General features: G+C 38.2%; 1 protein-coding gene across 2 annotated transcripts in view; it reads right to left on the bottom strand.

Annotated features, from left to right (window-relative positions):
• Nucleotides 1-2,213: 2,213 nt before the first annotated feature.
• adarb1a (adenosine deaminase RNA specific B1a) overlaps nt 2,214-22,144 on the bottom strand; it is a 41,589-nt gene continuing 21,658 nt past the window's right edge. For both annotated transcript variants that reach the window (XM_051910793.1, XM_051910792.1), the window contains 10 exons: nt 21,921-21,947; nt 18,890-18,958; nt 12,167-13,104; nt 10,458-10,572; nt 10,206-10,374; nt 8,767-8,918; nt 8,478-8,646; nt 6,725-6,906; nt 6,463-6,641; nt 2,214-6,344 (listed from right to left, as the gene is read on the bottom strand). In XM_051910793.1, coding sequence (XP_051766753.1) covers nt 6,168-6,344; nt 6,463-6,641; nt 6,725-6,906; nt 8,478-8,646; nt 8,767-8,918; nt 10,206-10,374; nt 10,458-10,572; nt 12,167-13,104; nt 18,890-18,958; nt 21,921-21,930 — 2,160 coding nt within the window. In that variant the 5' untranslated portion in view covers nt 21,931-21,947 and the 3' untranslated portion in view covers nt 2,214-6,167. The remainder of the gene's footprint in view (nt 6,345-6,462; nt 6,642-6,724; nt 6,907-8,477; nt 8,647-8,766; nt 8,919-10,205; nt 10,375-10,457; nt 10,573-12,166; nt 13,105-18,889; nt 18,959-21,920; nt 21,948-22,144) is intronic.

Here is a 22,144-nt window from a genome sequence, read left to right as displayed (position 1 = left end):
CATCCAGCATTGATTTGGTGTAACACATCTAGAGCTTGACTGAGGCCATAAACTTGAACGCAACCACTTTAATTTTGTACATCATATATACTGTATACTTTATATAGACTATATGACTCCAAGTTTAAATTTTAGTTTAAGTTTAAAGTCATTTAATTTATGAATTAAATTTACATTTGAACTTGAAGTGTGTTTAATTAAATATTGTTATTGACTTATTAATGGAGCTTATTATAAATTTAATTGTTTGTGGATTTTAACCAGCATCAGTTTAGTTCTGTGAAATACAATTGCATGTTTACTTGAGGTATAAGAAGAAAAAAAATGAAATGTCAAAAACATCAAAATTGAACTTTGTGTGCTTTGTCTGAGATTTTGGTCGCAAGTACTCGACTCTGAGTCAATTTTCTTTGAGGTAAAATGCTTTCATCTAAAAGCCCCTGACATTTTTTTTCACTCTTCAAATCATCTTATCTCAGTTTGCCAATTTGAAGCAACCAAAACAACTGACATGTTGTGCTCGTGTACAATGCCTTGAAATTACGCTCAACAAAAACTATTTAAGCGGAATGAAATGCACCACTATGACTCCAACGACAAGGGCAGAAAGAGCACAGCTTTTCTCTTTTTACACACTTCACCTCCTGAAAGGCAATTTGGAGATAAAGGTTGAAGCTGGAAGCCATGAAAGGCATCTAACGCTAATCCTGCCTCACCTTGAGTCTGATCGAACTCTGAAAATCATCCGCAAATCTCTCGTTTCTTCCCTGAACCGTAAATACATCCACACAGTTTGCACAGCAGAGGGGAGCTTTCTTCTTCTCGCACTGGAAGTTCTCTGAAGCTAAAGATGTTGCAGACAGATGGTGGAAGTTTTTAAAGTTTTGATGGCCGATAAGGTTACTTTATTTTGTTTGTTCAGGTTTCTGTGAAGCGCAGAGATGAGGCAAATCCGTGCCGGGATTATCTCCCACTTTCTCACCTTGCACAGGTGTGGAGAGCTGATATGGCCCAAACCCACATGCTCCCGATGCACCATGGGTAGAAGTGGGACAGCTGTGAGAGGGAAGCCACAGGTTTGTACGGATTATCTGAAACCCTTCTCTACTTTCATACAAATGGGAGAGAAAAGAAAAATAACCGCTTGAGAATATCTTTCCTGTCTGAACTTTAGTTTGTTTTGGATGCACATAGCATATGGGAACATATTCTTCATACTTCCTTGCAAAACTAAACTATCTTTGCAGTGAAATTACTTGTATACACTATTGCTTAAAAATTACTTTCCTGTACTCAAGCTTGAGTTAAATGAAATAATATTTATGACACCACCCTACAATATTCTGGCTGGAGTAATCAGTATCCCCAAAAAGACCAATAAATATACCCATAAATAAATGGCTATAAATTCTATATGTTTAAATAGACATGTAGAGGTGAAAAGAAACTGCTAAACATGTTTTGATAAACAAATAAACTGGACAAAAACAAAGTGTATTGTTCAAAAATGAATATGCCCTTAAAATCAAACACTGAAATAAATTTATATATATTTATTAATATTAATTTTGTACAAGTAAAAAAAACTTTTTGGTTTTTGGATCCTTATGGTTATTTACATTTTAGTATATTACTATTTCCGTTTAAGTGTTACTGCTGTAAATATTTCATAAATTGCTGTTTTTTTTAATCCAGTGTTCACAAACATCGTACAATATTGGAGAACCATTGATGATTAAAATTTGCTGTAAGCCTGTAAAAACACACATGTAACAGGATACAAACATGCTTTAAGGACTTCTTGCATTCTTTAGAGAAATAAAGGCCTCGGGCCTCAAAAATGATAAATGTTAATGTAAAAAGAGAAAAAGAGAGAAAACACTCCAGAATGCGAATTAAAGGAGTCACGGATAAAAGCACTTTAGCTGAAAGTGCCATTGTTCAAAGACCAATCTGGCACAACGAGCCTGCGAGCTCAGATAAACACAATTTCACTCTAGTCACTGCGATTACCACACCACTAATCTCTTCATTTTGCCTGTCGTTATTGCGGGTAAACAAAAGGTCATAATTTAGTGGAATTAGAACTCTAGAAACAAATCCACTTGAAACTCTTTTGTTCTTAACGCACAGAACAGTGATAACGTGTTTTTAATCCCTCGCCAAGTCTATTAAATTGTTTTGGATATTTAAAAACTTACAAGCTTTCAAAAGTTGGTACAATTGCACACAATACTATTTATTGGAAATTAAGCACAACTTTCAGGATTAAGAAAAACCTTTTGCAATGTCCATTACATTTGGTGTTATTTGGGAAACATAAGACAAAAGATTGACGGACCAAAGTAAACCACAAAGATTGTAATGGTTTTAATTTCATACAGTACATCCTGTCCTTTTATTCTTTTCTTCTCATATGAAAACTCATGCAACGTTTGAGTCTGCTTGGGTGCAACACTTAAAGTAACTTCTGGACCAGTTCAAACCGGATCCATGTTGGATAACAAAGAGTATCCTGAATTGCACAACACGGTGGCATCATGGGAATTTTCCAGGACAAGTTCATGTATCGACATAACTAGGTTGAGTTCTAGAGTTTACAATGATTCAAGATCTCCTGCTGAGCAGAGACAAAAAAAAACCCCAACTAAAACAATAAAGGCCCGGTCCCAAATGTCGCTCTCATTCTTCTGAGAAGTCCACACTTAGGTGATGCAATGCAGCATAGACTGTTGGGTAGAAGAAAGCTGCTGTGACACCAGTTCACACCAGTGCTTTGCAAAGGTGTGCACTGTGGCTACAAAAAAAACCCTTTATGAATAAAATAAATAACATATGGGACACCCTGCGGTCTTGTGTAATTCATTGACACATGCAAACAAGAACACATTTGGGGCAAGACCAAAATAATTTATATGAAATCCAAAGCAGATTTCTGGAATCTGTAACATTGTAATTTAGTATTTACATAATTACAATCATTAAAAAAACATCTGATAACCAAATCCCTGTACCACTTCTTTAAAAAAGAGACAAATCTTCCCCAGCTGCAATCTGATTAACTTGGCATTGCATTCTTAACATTAAATGAGAAATTAGGTGACAAAATCAATTTAAACAGAAAACTAAATATTTAATTGTACAATAAAGCGGAAACATAGTTGTAGACAAAAAACAACAACAACATACAAATAGAAATACATTTACAAATAAAATAAAATATATGTTCAGCACAGATTTTACTTATATCCTGACTGGAGCCTGTTGGGTCATTTTGTTATATTATTTTTAGCTATGTATAGACTGGACAATCAGATACTGGCCAATATAATTATCCAAGTTATTAAACATCGGCTAATTATTGAAACAGCCAATTTATGTTCTATCAATCAAAAGGGAAGTGGACAGTTGCAAAACTCATCTCTGGCTTGGTAATAATTAGCATCGATCGCAGTTTGAAATTTCATAAAGCACCTTAAGTTAGTTAAATGTGGAAAAGATGCTATAGAGAATAAAATTATTCATTTGTATTCTGAGTTCTGAGATGTACTGAATATCAGGGTGTTAAAAAGGTGGTAGCACCACCAAACTATAGGTATCAGAAGATGTTCTTATTAATCCAATATCGGTACATACATATTGAATTGCGCAATGTTCACAATGTTGGGTATTTTTGTTCAACCAAGCTGCTGGGTTATAGCAACCATAATATTGATTGGTGTGTCTCTTGTGCTTAAAGAAAACTTTCTGTTTGGAGCCTCCCTAAGGTTTGTGAGACACAAAAACGTACATAGTCTCATATTATATGGTTTTATGCTTTAAAGCAGCTAACTTATTACAATGCTGCAGAGTAGGAACACAAATAAAACAAAATATATAAAACAAAAACATATAATCATATAAATGTATACATTTAGCCTGTTAACTGTCACGCGCTTGCAAATTTAACTTGGCGCTCTTTATTTTTTTGCATTTTTTTCCCCATCACATTTTTTGCCTTTTTTTTCCCCCTATCACATATTTTAGTAATCATCATAAATTAGGTATCATTCTAAAGCTTAAAGGTAGGGTAGGCAATTATGGAGAGGCTAGCAATAGCAAGCTAGCTTTGAAAGCATGCGATTCCACCCTCCCTTCAGAGCGCTCTCCAAAGCCACACCTCCTCCAAAACATATAAATGCACACAGCAGTCTGCAAAGCGTCACAAGAGACAGTGTAACCTCATGTTTCAAAGCATAACATTACAATAATAATGTCTGTAATCAACTTACAGAGCTATTACTTAGCTATCTTATGTTAGATAGTGTTGACATAGAAACACATAATTCCGAGTCTGAGGATGTGACCTGAACGGCTCCAGGTAGAACGTCACAGGTTGCCATCTCTTAATTACGGTTACGACATGGCGTGAATGCAGCATAAGCTTGTTGTTTTGGTTCAAGAGGAACTGTAAAAAGCGGCTGCTGTTAGATAAATATAATAGAATAGATAAATATAATAGAACAAAGATAGTGCTTTATATTTTCCAGGTAAGTAACAGTATTCAGGTACAGAGATTGAATAATCAAATGTAAAATAACACTGCATAGTCTCACTGTATAAATTAAACGATCTGTGTTAAAACTACAAAAGTGATTTTTCTCTTTTCTTTTGTTGTTTGATTAACATTCATGATAGAAAGCGGCAGGGGCTGCTGTCACTTTTAGACCGAATGCGCGGCACGGATAAATAATGCTATTACACATCCGGTTTTAGTTCTCAATTGTTTCGTTCACCTAAGCCATAATCATTGTGTTTATGAGGATAGTCGATCTTTTATGTGCATTTTGACAATTTTTTGCATGTATGTGTCTGTTCAGGCACAAACATGCTGCATTCACGCCACCACGTAATTACCGTAATCTTGAGATGACAACACGTGACGTTATATTCAGAGCTGTTCACACCCTCTGACTGGGAATTAAGCGTTTCTATGGCACCACTATCAACACATAAATGAACCTACAGCGGTCAGGTGGTACAGTGGTACACGTGGTACACTTGGGAGCTTTCAGAAAACTCCCAGCTTGTAATTACGAACTCTACAAGGATGTGAACGCTTTTTAATGAGCCAGAATCTTGTAGTTACAGTAGTTAGGATATGACGTGAACGCACCTGTAGATGTGGAAGAAAACGGCATCCGGTGTTCACATGAATCTGCGTGTGCGCGCACATAAAACAGCCGCACGTTCAGAATTGCGGTCTCTTTCACGGCTTCTTGCGCTCAAATTATTTAAAATTGACAGACTGAATGCAATGATTGGACCAACATTTTCTGGTCCTGAGACTTCCACAGAAGATTTATGTACGTTTTAATATTTAGACCACTTCTATTATTGTTTGCTATCAGGATGCAAAGAGAGTTTCAACCAGTATGACAAAAAGTGTTTTTAAAAAAATTGCCTACCCTACCTTTAAACATTCAAAATTCGTCATTTGAAAACTGTTGGACACGAAATTGGACACTACATTACAATGGAAATAGTACTTAAAAACCTAAATTATTGTGATATTAACTTCAAATTTGGAACACAACTTGAGTTTGTAGCTTTGATTTTCTAGCAATTTTGCAATCCAAAACATTGATTTGTAAAACATAATTTTGTATAAAATAAATTTTTTTTTAGCTCAATACATTTGCTTTACAGTAAACTTAAACTTATATAACTTTTTTACACTTTCATTTTTTAAAGCTGCTTTCACTTCTGCAATAATCTGCTGAGTGTCTTTTTAAAAAGAGACCAACCTTAGGTCTGTATTCAAAAGCATTCATGAATTACAACCATTTATGTTCAGATCTATGCTCAAAAGGCAGTTAACAGGTTAAAATCATTCCTTCATTACGGAGGTAAAATCAAGCCAGCATTATAGTCAATAGGGTTAATTGTGCAAGCTACCTTTGTGTTTAGTGCAACGTGTTGTCCGCCTTTTACCTAGTTTCCAGTTGTGTTACTTTCAAGCCAGCCATTGTGAACATAACCATGTTATTATAGATAAAAGAAACTGAGTGACTTGCAATAATAACAGAAGCAAAAAAGTGACAACTGCGGAGGTTAGATTAAAACCTTGCATTCCATGTAAATGTACAAAAGATCTTTTGCAGACAATCCCTTTCTCTCGGTTTCTCTTAAGGGGTGAGGGAAAACTGGTCTTGTTCGATGGGCTTTTCAACCCACGCTCCCAGTCCCGCTTTGTTGAAAGCTTTGAAGAGAGTTTGTTTAGCTGCGTGATACTCCACTGCCGCTTGTTTTGCCTCGTGGTAGGAGCCCGGACAAGATCCTTGGATCCGCAGAGTCTCACTGAGCTGAGAGAAGTAAATGGATATTGGCATTTTAATAGACCAAGTTACCATATTAATTAAAAATTAATCCTTGGCTGTTTTGAGTTATCCTGTATCATCCACCTTTAAAGAAATGCTTTACCTTGGCATGTAGACAGACCCAGCGACTGTAGAGGGCATGTTTGCAGAGGTGAGACTGTCTTCCGAGGTCATCTTTCCCCGTGGTGGCATTAATGATCTCCAAACCCTGATCTCCGACTGTCCAGTTGACACTGAAGTTGGGAGCTTTCCCAGGTTGCCTTGCTTCTGTGTTACTAATACCTGCAGAGGAGAATAGAAACAAATGTGGTTGGACAAAGAGCAGAACAATTTATACAATTAATCATTCATTCAAGATGATTTACCGCTAAGAAGGGGCTTGTTAAGAATGAACGGCTGGGGCAGATCGTCCATGTCGGCAATACGTTGGTACATGGCTCTGGAAAGATGGTCAGCATGGTACAGACTTCCCAAAATTAAACTGGAGAAATAGATGGGTTCTGTAAAGTAACTCAAAAGAGACCCCTGCACTCCGATCACGTTCCATCTACAAAAGCAGAGAGAAAAAGAAAAAAAAAGATGTTATTGAAAAGTACAGGTGTGCACCTGGTGAACCTTGTTCATTGATGGTAGAAGGAAACATTAAAGTCGTTGGCTGCAAGCAGTACAAAATGAGTCGCCCCCTGTGGACATACAGCATGATACCTGTGTTGCAGAACAAGCCACAAAGGAATGAAACAACATCCTGATGTCAAGAAAAAGCACTTTGCACATAGACGTATTTACAGCAACCATTGAAGTGATCGGAAAAATAACACCTGGGTTCTATAATCTCAATCACTGTAATTTCTTTAAGGCCTTCAGAACAAGTTTTTCTTCCCCGTAGGTGACGCATGAGATCCGAGCTCTCGAAAAGCCTTGGCTCACAGCTGCATGATAACGACCGCGTTTAACTGGAGTGGGATTCTTGGTATCCAACATGAGGCATGCGGATTTGTTTGCGTCAGCAGGCTTCCCTCAGCAGGACGGCTGTTTTTTGGAGGCCATAATCAGAGTCCTAATCAGGGGCCAAATGCCCCTGCTCCAGGGAGCCCCCCGCTCTGGAGAGAGCTGAAGTGATTGGGGTTTCAGAGCCAAGAAGACAGCCAATCAGCTGCTTTCTGAGTGCCAATGGATGCAGGCGACAGAATGCTAACGAGATGGACTCATTAAAAGTGGTGGGGTGCAAGAGGAAAAAAGTGAGACTGTCAAGGATCAAGGATAGGTGTTGACACAAAAGTGGGCCACCTGATGTCAGCAGCCTTTTTTTTTTCAATACGAATCATCAACCAAAGCTTCAGTACAGTTCAAAAAAATAATAATCAAATAGAAACTTAAAGCTTTAGCTTTAAACATGAAAAGGACAAATTCTAAAAATAAAAATAAACTGCCACTGAAGTTCATACTTATTGCAAAGATGAACTTTTATATTGGAATTTATAATATTTGTAACTTTCAGATCTTTCGAATTAGTCAATGCACATTATTTCACACACACACAAAAAAATTGAATTGAATTTATATTTCAATATACATTTATTTTTCAATCCCACTGCTCCAAACACTTGTTCACAATTCAATAATTTCCTGATGGATAAAAACAATCCCATTCTAATTTTTTTTTCTTGAAATATATCTCCTTATAGAATTAAAATGGGTTGCAAATGTTGGTTTCATGTCAACTTTTCCACTTGTTTTTTTATGGAATATTACAGTTTATCTGTGCACATCATTATTTTATTTTTTTAATTCATGTGCCCTCATAATCTTTAATCAAAATAACTTCCCCTCCCTCTTGCAGCAACATCTCTTCTCCTCTGATGACTTTTTTGCTGGAACAACTTGTCACTCACATGAGATCGACCATTAGCAAACCACAACCATCCGATAAATTCCCCATAGACAAAATCAAGTCCCGCCGTCTCATTCGGATATACATTACAACTCACTTCTGTTTCATGCTGACTTAAAGTAAATTAATTTGAAAGTGGCAACTGAGAACACAAATATTGTATGAAAATGCAACATGTTAACATGGTAATGTGATTCTACTTCAGTTCTCTATTGATGGCATTATACCTTGCAATCTTGTCACTACATGACATGGTTAGCAGTCGCTCTCCTTGCAAGACTCCATCCCAGGTCTGAATGGTGTTACTCGTACGAACGGGTATCGTACCTTCTCCAGACTCAATCTTGGTTCGCAGTTGTCCGCGTGCCTTGCGGTTTGGATGCCGGTCACCCTGGTCTACAAAGAAAGAGAACAGAGTTTAGTTTACTACTTTTTAAAAGCCTGTCCTTATTTTATCATGTCATACAACAACATAATGTGCAAATCCATCCATCCATCATAAAAAAAACTGCATACCCTCGGCACCAGCCTCATGAGGGGAGAAAATCCGGGCGTCTCCACAGGGCGACGTGCTGATATACAGATGGAACTGAATATCATCTTTTAGCCGGTAGCCGTGTTCACTGCACCATCTGAATATGGATTTCTCATGTTCTTCAGTGCTGTCGCTACAGAGAAAACACACACACACTTGTGTGATCTATGATGTCAACAGAGACCATTAAGAGGGCTTTGAAATGTCTGTAATTGAAAATAGGTCCTTGGTCTGACACCCATCTCATCAAATCTGTCATTTATTATTTCACAGTAAATAAAAGGTCATGTCTAATTGATTACACACACATATCCATATCAATTCATCCTAACTGGCATCTGAGAAACTACAAAAATAATTTTCCATATGCACAGGTTAGTGTAAATGATTTGTCAATTCTTTATGAATACAAAATAAAGGACTATTAGACAGTATTGCTAGCACCCAAATATTATATTATTTATTTATATTTATATTTAACATATATTTATATTATTTATTATGTTTTTTTTTAATAATTATGTATAATATTTATTACAAATAATTTTAACCACACTAAAGTAACATTAAACTGACATCCATTGTATAAATATATCTAAGCAATAAGGTACGAGAGGCTGTGAAGGGTTAGGCTTATTCACGATACAGCACTAGCCTCGAGTACCTTATTGCTTTTATAAAACGGTTACCACAAAATACAAATATTAAAGCCAAAAATATGTATCAATGCAACTTTAATGAAGTAAACTTTCACTAAAAGCCTTCCTTCCGCTGGAAAAAAATAGTCCCTGACCGTGAACAGCAACAGAAGTTACATTATTACGCCATTAAGATGGCGGCAAAGACTGTCTTTATGAGTGTGTCAGTCAGTAGTGAAGACTTTTACATTGCAAAGACTGAATTGTTGTGAAATGCTTTGATTAGCGCTGTCAGTCATGGGAAAACCCCTTAATTGTTAAAAGGACAAAATAATACATCTGACATTTAAACTGATTTTTATTATGATCGTAGGACTGACCTGAAGTCTGAATGCAGGTAATAAACTCGCTCACTCGATTTCTTTTTCACAATACTCTTCTACATAATACAGTAAGCTTCAATGAACAATATCATTTGAGAACAAACAGTTTACATTGCTAAGAGTGGTTGCCAAGTGTGTTCTGTAGTGATACACAGAACCGTTGGGTGAAGAAAATCGTGAATAAAACACAGCAGGTGTTCAGATTCAGATTATGAATAAAAAACAGGAACTAACCGTTTTATATATATATATATATATATATATATATATATATATATATATATATACACACACGCATACATACACAAATTTTTAATTCATTTATAAAAACATTTAACAAAAACATTTATTTAGTACAAATAAAAAGACATAAGAGATGTATTTGTGTGTGTGTATCACCTGAGGAAGTATTCCAGCTGACTGTACAGGTATCTGAGGAGGGAACGGCGTGCGATGATCTCAGCATGGCAGTCATTAAGAGCTAGTCCTCGATCACTCATGTACTCTCCGTTTATACACTTGGTTCCCGTGGTGACACAAATAACCTGAGCATCCTTCACATTCGTACCTGAAAAAATTGTCAACCTGATTTAGCCAAAGAGAACATGTTCCTAGATCAATGTTTCAATCAGAAGTATGCATCGTGCTTACCGGTTGTCATGACAACACCTGCAAGCACTTTCCGCCGTGCATGTGGAGACGTGAAGTTGTCTGTCAGCTCGCTAAACTTTTCCACAACTAAACGAGAGACAGCGTCTGCGAGGACCTGCGGAACCCACAACCATAACTACAAACATCTGTATACTAGCATGTCACCTTACAAATCAGCAACAATGAAACATATCTGAATAAATTCCAAGGAAATGAAATTGTAAGTTTTAAACAGAGCACGTTCCATTTGAAAATGTCTAACAAAATGTGTCTTAAATGCTCGATCTCAAAAGAAATGAGTTGCTTGACTGACATAGACCTTTTACTGAATGATCTCTTAAGTCAGAAAGGTGAGAGTGATGTGTTTTCTTGTTTGAGAAGTGCTTCTGTATCTGATTTTAATTAAGATTCTGTTTATTCTCTTTGGTTGTTATCAAGGGGGAATGGGAGGGATTATGAACAGGATTAGCTAATGTGTAAATAATGCTGTGTACACTGGCGCACCGATTAAAGGTTTAATGCTTGACTTCATTTGAAATCCAACTGAAACGTTCGTGTGTAGATTCTGATTTAATTAAAATTGTTAAATGAAGACTGGCAGAAGCTTTATAAAGGACAAATGATGGTTAAGCAAAGCTACCGAAGCATAGCATTTAATCGCATTAAAATTGCTTTTTCAATATCAAGCTTGATAAAATGCAAGACAGAGGTCCAATGTATGTTGGTTTGAACTGAATTCATTTATGGCATAGTCAGTTAGGTGCATCGTAGCCTAAACTTAGCCCATCATATGAGGTCATTTTGACATGCATACCATGGTAACCACTAACACCCAGTGTTAGATTTTAAAGAAAGAAAGATAGTAGACATATAAATGTGTTGGTCATGTCAAAGGGGACTTTTACTGTAAGAGACAACCTTCAAATGAAAATCTTAGGTGTTTATGACTTTCTTCTTTCTGATGAACACAATCTGAGATATTTTAATAAATATCCTGATGCATCCGAGCTTTATAATGGCAGTGAACAGGAGTCGCGAGTATGAGCTGAAGAAAGTGCTTCCATCTACATCCATCCATCATAAACGTAGTCCACACGGCTCCGGGGGGTTAATAAAGGCCTTCTGAAGTGAAGCGATGCGTTTGTATTTAAAAAAAAAAATCCATATTTAACAAGTTACGAAGTAAAATATCTAGCTTCCGCCAGACCGCCTTCTCTATTCAACGTACAAAGAAAGTGTCAAACTCTCGCAATTCAAAAAGCTTATGCCATGTCCTACGCCTTCCCTATTCAACTTATGGAAAAAGCTTAACTGACGCGACGCCATTTTACACTTTCTTCGTAACTTGAATACGGAAGGCGGTCTGGCAGAAGCTAGATATTTTACTTCATAACTTGTTAAATATGGAGATTTTTTTTTTAATACAAACGCATCGCTTCACTTCAGAAGGCCTTTATTAACCCCCCGGAGTCGTGTGGACTACGTTTATGATGGATGGATGTAGATGGAAGCACTTTCTTCAGCTCATACTCATGACCCCTGTTCACTGCCATTATAAAACTCGGATGCGTCAGGATATTTATTAAAATATCTCAGAAAGATGAAAGTCATATACACCTAGGATGGCTTGAGGGTGAATAAAGCTTGGGGTAATTTTCATTTGAACGTGAACTAATCCTTTAATAAAAGACGGGGTACAACGTTCTTACCTGAGGCAGGTGTAGCTGAAGTCCCTCTCTGGGGATTGGCTGTCGAGATGGAGTCTGGTCCAGTTGCATGTTAAAGAGACCTGACAATGCTGCTTGGGCTGCCCTTGATTTCGCCAGTTTTTTATTCCGGCCGGAACCTTGGAACATCTGTGTATCCACAGTAACTGCCATTATGAAGTTTTTGGCATGGCTTTCACCACTCTCAGCCACAAACTCATACTTCAATCCTGGTCGAAGCTCGTTTAGGATCATCACAGCATTTTTGCCACTCCCTGTAGGGGGCATTATGAGTGCAGGGGGTAGTGGGAGAGGAGGATGTGACCTGTTGTTGTTTTTCAGAGTCACAGGGAGAGGGTATTCATTTAGAGAGCAGAGAGACCCATTGCTGCCAAGACTCAGGTAGAAGGGCTCATCAGGTGGTGTGGGTGTCTCAAATCCGTTAAATAGCATGTCAGGGAAATCCGCTTGATCTGAGGTGAAGTCTGCGTTAACTGTCAGTGTGCGACCCATTGCGAGATGAGCTTCGGATGCATTGGGGAACTGAACGAAAGAGCGCAGCGCTCTTTCAGCCGCATTCAGTTTGGCTTTCTTCTTTGTTGGGCCTGAGCCCTCAAAGAATTGTCCGTTAACCTCAACGGTCATAACGAACACGGGTGCATGTACCGGCCCCGTCTGCGACAGAAGTTTATACTGTAGTCCAGGTTTGATTTCATTCAGTTGCATGAGAGCATTTTTCGGCAAGACCGGCCCTTGTGGTTTCCTACGCTTCTTGGGCCGGAATTTGGAGTGCCCGTGGCCTTTGTTGCCCTCTTCCAGAGGGCGTTTCCTGCTCAATCCTCGAGTGTTTCCATTGGCTACGTGAGGCCCCTCCCCCAGCGCTTCCTTGGAGGAGAGGTTGTCCAGGTTGCGGTTTTCCTTAACGTCCACGCTACACGAACCTGTGATGTCCAGAGAGAGTAACTTACAATGCCTTCGGTGCAGGACCTTGTAAATGTAAAATTTAGAGATTTTTTTCATCTCTCTTTGTAACTGGATGGAAATGATACAATCTTAAAAGTCAGTCTAAAACATGTAACATTAAGACAATATTAATATAGTTTTAAAAATATTAATATTGCTCTTAGAAGCATTTTTAGCTACAGATGGAGAGCTAATTACCTTGTTAAAATGACAATAAATACATTTGTAGACCATACTTAAAGCACATAAAAAAACTATCTTCATTTTTAGATATTTACACAATTTTTGTTTTACCATATTAGTGTCACTGTTCACTCTTCTTAAAGAATAACTGCAAACTAACAAAACAAGGAACATCATACCAACCAGTTGCCAAAGCTGATGGAAATTAGTGTAAATTCTCATTTATAACATCCTGCAGCAAAAGCTTGACAAGTTACTCCATTTGGTGCTCAGGAAAAATAAATTGAAAGAGAGAGAAAACAGACAGACAAGAAACTACTAACATACACAGTGCTACCGGAAGGTCAATATTAGATTTCAGTTTAGTCCAAATTGGAGCTCATTTGGGACAATCGTGTCATTTTTACTGCTGAAGTGTCATTAGAGTCTTCCAAAATTTCTGATTGGGAAGATTCCACCTGTTTGGAGGTGATGTGCATCCGTGGTGATGTCAGCCTCAGATGCACTGGGAAACTGTAAAGAGTGCAAGCGTTTTCTACTGCATTTATCTTGACTTCCTTCTGCATTGGGCCTGTACCTCTCATCAAGTTGCATCACAAGGATGTTTTGGCCAGACCAGCTCTTGGAAAGTGGAGTGGACATGACTTTGGTTGTCATCCTTCAGAGAGTGTTTCTTGTTCTCTTTGGTGGAGGATGTACACAGATAGCTACACAAACCTGTGATGTCCAGAGTAACTTTGGTGCAAGAACTTCAAAAGATTCATTCATCTTACTGTAACTGGATTTAAATGTTGTTATCTTCTAAAAGTCAATGGTAAACAACACTAACAATTATGCAGGTAAATGTTAAACGGGTCCTTGATTATGATTTCACTTTTTAACTTTAGTTAGTGTGTAATGTTGCTGTTTGAGCATAAACAACATTTCCAAAGTTACGATGCTCAAAGTTCAATGCAAAGAGAGGTATTTTCTTTTACAGAAATCGCTTTTTAACCTGTTAGCGTTCCACTGTACTGCCTACGGTACACATACCTTTCAAAAGAGACCAAAACCATGCATATACTCCAAATGGTTCAAGAACAGAAAGCCAATTAATTTGGGTATGCCTTTTTTTTTTTTTTTTTTTAAAGGTGTTTTAGGCAAATTTTACAGGAATGCTAAGGGGTTAAGGACTACAACAAGCTTCTTCCCGGGTTGGTGACATCACAAACCCCAAAATTTACATAAACCCTGCCCCCGGGTACACGCAACAAAGGGGGTGAGGCCATGTTGGGCTGTTTTAGAGAAGAGGAAGAGTTGTTGTAGTACAGTGTTGTTACCATGCCGTCACCGGACTGCTTCACAAACGAGGGTCAATTCAACGCTGGATTTACACAAAAGATTAACATGACGGCACATGCTAGTCAATGAGTTGAATCAACTCCACAGCAACACATAAATGTATCCACTAACCATTCAGAAACGTCCAGTTGTATTCTATAAGTTGTAACTTCTCTCCATCAGTGACCGACTCCCGTTTGAACAATGTAAGGCTGAACACCATTACTGACAATCGTCATTTTGGCTGCGTGAGATTCTCCAGCTTTGTTGTTGTTGTTGAACTGTTAAAGCTCTGCCCTCTTCTGGAAAGGGGGCCGGGAGCAGCAGCTCATTTGTATTTAAAGGGACACACACAAACGGTGTGTTGTTGCTCACACCCAAATAGGGGCAAATTTGACAAGCTATAATAAATTATCTGTGGGGTATTTTGCGCTGAAACTTCACAGACACATTCTGGGGACACCAGAGACTTATATTACATCTTGTGAAAAGGGGTCCCCTTAAACAATATCACATTAAATGGGTCATATGAAAAATCAAGTTCAATCTACTAATAAAGCATTTTTTGCACATTCTGAACTTCTGCAACTATTAAATACATGACTGCCCAAGATTACATGTCAACGATGTAAATTTAGTATTCAAAAACTTGACCTGCATGGTGAAGAACTGCAAGCTACAAAAAATAAAATAAAATAATCACAACCAGCAGCAGATCAGAAAAGTCTTGAGGTGGAGTGTGGCCACAGAATGCCATGGAGAACTGAGCCTCAGTTTCACTGGGAATCTGTAAAGCCTGCAAGGCATTTTTGGCCGCATTTCACTTGGGTTTTCTTCTTAATGCTGCTTGTTCCTACAAACAGCAGTCCTTCTACAACTTCTACAGACATGAGAATAGGTGAATCCGCAGGCCCCATCTGAGACAACAGTTTGTACTTCAGTCCGCATCTCATCTCGTTCAGTTGCACGACGGCAAGACTGGCTCTTGTGTTTACCTGTGCTTCTTGAGCATCATTGTGGAACAGTCATGGCCTTGATTGTTTCTAACCTAATCCCCATGGATCCTCAAGTGCATTTGTCAGGAATCTGTCCAGGCTGTGGTTTTCATCCATGCTAAACAAACCTATTTGTAGGCTTGAAAATGTGTTGTGATTTAATTGTGATTTGTTGTTTCAGATGGACTTAAACTGGAGTCTGTGGACTGATTATCTGATTATCTGAGTGCTTTAATTATGATCATGATCACCTGAGGATTTGTAGTGCATTTTCTATATTATTATTGAGAGTGAGTGAAATTGTTACACTGACGAAGGCGAAGAGCCGAAACATTTGTCAACTTGTCTCCTGTGTACCATGATTAAAGTGCTTCAGAGTGCAGACCTTTTTTGTATTCTTAGGCTTGAAAATGAACAAAGACATTTGCTTTCCTAAAGACACAAGAGGCACTGATAAGTGATCAGGGCCTGTAGGCCAAGATGTGTACATCGGGGGTCTGCTAATCCTCACACCTTTAGTATGGTGGGGGAAGCTGTACTCTGCTGATTGTTCAGTTTGAATGTCTCACATTTGGGTTTCAGTCACACGGTCCAGGAATGGATAAAAGAAGACTGTAACTGTTGCTCTGTCTCTTCTTTTCTCCGGGCTTTTCTCTCTCTTCTTTGTATTCTTGGGGGTTTTGCTCTTCCTCTCTACCTGAGTTCTGCCTTCCATCTCTCTTTCTCTCTACACACTCTCTCTCTCTCTCTCTCTCTCTCATTTTACATACATGCTGGGTACAAATGATTTTAGCATCTCACACACCTATTTTGTAACTATTTCAAGTGTAACCATAACCAGATACTATCATTAAATCCTTTCGATTACAAATGACATGCTAACTAGTTTTGATTCTGTATTAACTTTGAAGTGCTACCTACTGCAATACAATATAGTCACACTATAGCAACGCTCTCCCACATATTTTGCTATTCTAACTATGCTTATTTCCATCGTTTGTGTAAGTAGCAGTGGGTGGTAATAGACAAGAAATGTACAGTTTTACACCATCATACTGATCGGTTTTCTTTAGTCATTTGGCAATCCTGCAGCCTGAACCACTGTAGTGAAACCACCCTTACAATGTCTAAGGAAAATACAGTAATTTTGCCATTTGATTCAGGGGCTTAAAATGTTAAATGAGTGTCAGAAAGGTTGGAAGGGTTGGAAGTTGAGAGGTATAGGAATCAATGGTCAATCTTGAGGTCAATTCCATCTCCTTACCTTGAAGACCCTATTCGTAAACCTTTAGTACACGAAAGGTTAAGAAACAAAGGACAAAACAAACACATGGAGACCATGGATGAATCTTTTCTGAAACATATTTCAGTCCAGAATCTGAGAAACATTCAGTAAGAGAAGTGAAGAGAAGGCCTTTATCACGGACATAAACAAAATAGTTAGAACATGACCAACGATCCAAAATAATGCTTGAAAACTTTGTGTTAGAGTGTGAGAGTTTATAATCCTCACCAGACTGAATCATCACACTCCAATTTCAGAGTTGTCAACAACCTTCACTTTTCCACTGCACTGCCTGTCTGTCTACAAACTGACCTCCTAGGCATGGTGTTAATTTCCTGACCATGCCCCCTACAGACTGTGAGCTAGTGCACAGTACCTTCAAAGACAACAATCAAGTGGAAAATACGTAACAGGATCTCACTGACAGAGTTGAAAACCAGCAGAAGAGTGCAGAATTTAAGGGCTGTCACTATTCGTGTACATCTGCTATTCTGTTCAAGTGGGTCGCAAGACCGTTCTAAGTGGGTTGTGGAGTGTACAGTCAAAGAAACAACATCAACAACAACAAAAAAACGTAATTCTAAATGTTTTTCTGATGCGAGACTTTTATTTTGAAATACGTGCATGAAAGTTGTTGACTCTTTTGTCAGATGCAATGTTAAAGGTTTAGTTCACCCAAAAATGAAAATTATTTCATTAATTACTCACCCTCATGTTGTTCCACACCTGTAAGACCTTCATTCATCTTTGGTACACAAATTAAGATATTTTTGATGAAATCCGATGGCTCAGTGAGGCCTGCATTGACAGCAAGATAATTAACACTTTCAAATGCCCAGAAAGCTACTAAAGACATATTTAAAACAGTTCATGTGACTACAGTGGTTCAGCCTTAATGTTATGAAGCGACGTGAATACTTTTTGTGCGCCAAAAAAACAAAATAACCACTTTATACAACAATATCTTAAACTGCCAGTTACGTGATTTCAGTAAATGAAGCTTCATTACGTCATAAGTGTCTTGAAATTTTAATGTTTCACCATTGGGGGGCGTGACTTTGACAGATAGATACACGCTCTCCAAACCACTGATTTGAAACAAAAAATTCGTAAAGTTTCAAAGCTTCATGAAGCAGTGTTTTGAAATCGCCCATCACTAGATATTGTTGAATAAAGTCGTTATTTTGTTTTTTGGCGTGCAAAAAGTATTCTCGTCGCTTCATAACATTAAGGTTGAACCACTGTAGTCACACGAACTGTTTTAAATACGTCTTTAGTAGCTTTCTGGGCATTGAAAGTGTTAATTATCTTGCTGGCAATGCAGGCCTCACTGAGCCATCGGATTTGACCAAAAACATCTTAATTTGTGTTCCGAAGATGAACGAAGGTCTTACAGGTGTGGAACGACATGAGGGTGAGTAATTAATGACAGAATTTTCATTTTTGGGTGAACTAACCCTTTAAGTAAAGAGTGCCTGAGAAAACACTTTGTCCTGATAGTATCTGCGATCAGATGAGACCTTGTCAGGATATATGTCAGTGTCATTATTCTAACGTTATTTTCACAACTTGTTACAAAATAAAAAGTCTCTCAGTCTCAGCTCAGAAAAATGAACTTTCCTGTCCTGTCAGACATTATACTCGTAATGCACACTCTTCAATTGCACACGCACATGCGGCCACACGCGCTGTATTTTATTTCACTATATATAATGTATGTGTATGTTAAGTAAAGTGGGACGGTACTTGTGTGCGTGTCAACCATTTTTGTGAAATAAGTTTGCTTGGTTTTTAAAACGTTAAATATACATCTTCCACTTACAAACAAATTTAGTTTGTGCATGCCAAAAAAATTGTCACTCTACGCAAATCTTTCAATAACGCAAAATCAGAACATTGTTGAAACTCAAAAGTATTTCGTTATCCACATATGAATTTCCAGAGGGATGGAGGTATAAAGAAAAATGACAAAACACTCACTCATGTGTTTCTCATCATCCACATCCAGACTGCAGAACTTCTGCTGGCCCCGGGGCCGCCCACCGGCTCCTATTGCAGAGAAACGAAAGGAAGGACATTTAAAATTCATCTCTGATCATGATTTCTGCTTACTGAAGTCATCTGTTCCCACTTACACCCTCCGCCTGCTCCCTTAATGAGGCTAATTAACCAGCTTTAATGACGGGAGACAACTAATGTGCAGGTGCAATTATTGCCCAATTAAATGCTAACATTCCCCTAATGAATCAGGGAAAGAGACAGGCAGAGCACGCTTTGAGAAAACAGTCACTTTTAGCACTCGAGCTGAGGCAAGAAACAAGTTCAGAAGAAAGAGACGTCTGTTGGGGAGGAACAGTTCTCTGTTTATTGGATCTAAATACTAACGATTAAAAAACCTGAGGTCATACCGGTTAGTAGCGGCATCAAAACAGAAAAATGAATAGCATAAGATATTTTACAATCACTTTTCTCTCAAATGAAGAGAACATTCATTCACAAGCTTCGCCACACCGCTGTACCAACATTTATGAAATCTTTTGAAACAAATATTGGCAAAAACAAAATAACTGAATCCAAAGGCAGGGAGATATGGAAGCGTCTGTACGGATAGGCTTGAATGAGGATACGGCCGTCAGTATGAGTCTTTGAAGGGGTTGAGTGAAGTGGATACAGTCGATAAGAGACTCCGTGATAAACACGGCTGAGAAGCTCGATAAATCACGAAAGCTATTAAAGCGAGTGACGTGTGCAGGCACTTCAACAGAAGCTTTTTAAAGGCGATATACCGACACTCAAGACATAAACACCATTTTATTTCCTGTCATCTCAAGTTTTCAATCTTTCTGAAATGTCCCATTTGATGCCGGACTGAGCTGAGAAAATGTTTTAGGTGAACAAACACGAAATCAAAAGACCTTCCTCTTAGAAACCATTATACATGCAAGAACTGGAAAATAAGGTGTCTGGTGTTGGATAAAAACACATATTCTGAATGCGAAATCTGTCCACATTTCACTCTGAGATAAGTGCACCTGCTCGTTGAAGGCGATCACCAATTGATGTTGACGACGGTAAAATGCCATAAAAGAAGTGTTAGCTGTGGCAACCCTCGTGAAAATGAAAGCCCGTGGAATAATAGGAAGCATTTCTCACAGCGTGACGCCTGGCACATTAGTGGTGTCGATGAATTAGCCGACATCACTCACCATTCAACATCTGTTTTTATAAACGAGAACACGCACACAAATCAACCTCACAGGACTGTTTTCATCTTATATTTCTCACTTTTACCACAATTTTTCTTCTTGCTTTCAGTCAAATTGAAGTCAAACTGTATGAAGTAATCTCTAAACTTGCTTGTGACTCTAAAACTGAACTTTTAAAACTTCATCGTTCTTAAAGTTAAAAACAACAAATTTGGTTCTCTTAACGGAGCGTTTAAGATATCAGCTATTAGTGAAAGGCATTTTTGAGTTGAAATGGCATCGCAGACACTTTTAGCATGTTGGAAACTGCATTTGGTGCTTTAAAACAGCACGGGACGGTGCATTAAATGCCACTTGTTCAGCACCATGGAGAGCTGCGAGCTAAGAAAGATGAATTCAGGACCACGGAGAGCAGCCGGCTTTAAATGCACAGCAGGTCTTTCTGAGTGAAGGGTAGATGTACGATCATAAGACGCAGCCTGAACGCGAGCAATAGCTCTGCTCTACGACCCTCCAGCTCATCAGGAAACACTATGGGAGTGAGAGAGACCAAAAGGGAGAGCTGAAGAAATGCAGAAAGGGATAGAAAGAGAGATCAGGACAGAGAAATGTATGTGTGTTGGAGTGTGAACAGACTTGCACTCTGTTCCTGTGCAGATAGAGAAAGACACTTGGCCTGATTCTCTCCATGTGTCAGCAAAAGTAAAGAAAACTTTTGGAGTCAGCCTATAAGGTATTACGGTCCACAACTAATTTGGATTAAATGTGAAGGCAAGCATCACCAAATAGAAATGCCAACTCCTTCTACCCAGCTGTCCATTATTCTGCACCAAATAATGGTCTGTTTTGGCTCAACCAATGGTGTCAGTTTGGGGTGTGGCTATCTGACCAATGGCAGAGAGGTATAATGTTAAAGGTTCACTTTCAAAAGAAAATTACCCCAAGCTTTACTCACTCTCAGGCCATCCTAGGTGTATATGACTTTCTTCTTTCTGATGAACACGATCGGAGATATATTAATAAATATCCTGACACATCTGAGCTTTATAATGGCAGTGAATGAGGATCAATGAGTATGAAGCTCAAGAAAGTGTTTCCATCCATCATAAACATACTTTACACTGCTCCGGGGGGTTAATAAAGGCCTTCTGAACAGAAAAACTGTGAGAGTTTTACACTTCCATTCCGTTTTTTTCTTAAGTTGAATACGGAAGGCGGTCTGGCGGACAGCCGTGTGGAGTACGTTTATGATGGATGGATGTGGATGAAAGCACTTTCTTCAGCTCATACTCGTTGGTCCTGCTCACTGCCATTATAAACCTCGGATGCGTCAGGATATTTATTAATATATGTCTGATTGTGTTCATCAGAAAAAAGAAAGTCATATACACCTAGTCTAGCTTGAGGGTGAATAAAGCTTGGGGTAATTTTCATTTGAAAGTGAACTAATCCTTTAATAAAACCTGTTTGAAAACATCATTGTTTTTCCATTTGGTGAGGCCGAAATTAGGTGAAAAGTGTTTCCTTGAGTAGAAACTTCAATTCAACCCTAAAAGATATTTTACAATTTTATTAGGTCACTGAAAAAATTTGCACAGACGCTTTGACGTCTCAGAAAGCGGCCTTTAGAAATTTGTTATGCACTTAAAGAGCTGCTTTATGGCCAGAGCTTCTTTAAACAATAAAGTGCATCAAATTTAACATGCAAGATTTTACACATTAAAAAGATCTACTTTAAGGAGATTAGTTTAAAACACATGAAAACTGAACATATGTTTTTAATAAACACAGTACATCTTACCTACCTTCATTCATTGTCTTGCTGATGATCCCTGTGGAAGCAAAAATAGATATATTAGTGACAGACCAATATCCAACTATCCAAATGAAATTTCGAGTTACTATATAATATACATACAAATTAAAGGGTTAGTTCACCCAAAAATGAAATTTCTGTCATTAAGTACTCACCCTCACGTCGTCCCAAACCCGTAAGACCTTTGTTCATCTTCGGATCACAAATTAAGAT

Source organism: Ctenopharyngodon idella, chromosome 10, assembly GCF_019924925.1.
Source record: "Ctenopharyngodon idella isolate HZGC_01 chromosome 10, HZGC01, whole genome shotgun sequence".
NCBI classification, from domain to species: domain Eukaryota; kingdom Metazoa; phylum Chordata; class Actinopteri; order Cypriniformes; family Xenocyprididae; genus Ctenopharyngodon; species Ctenopharyngodon idella.
Note: the sequence above shows the minus strand (reverse complement) of the source record. Positions and strands in the feature narration are given on the sequence as shown.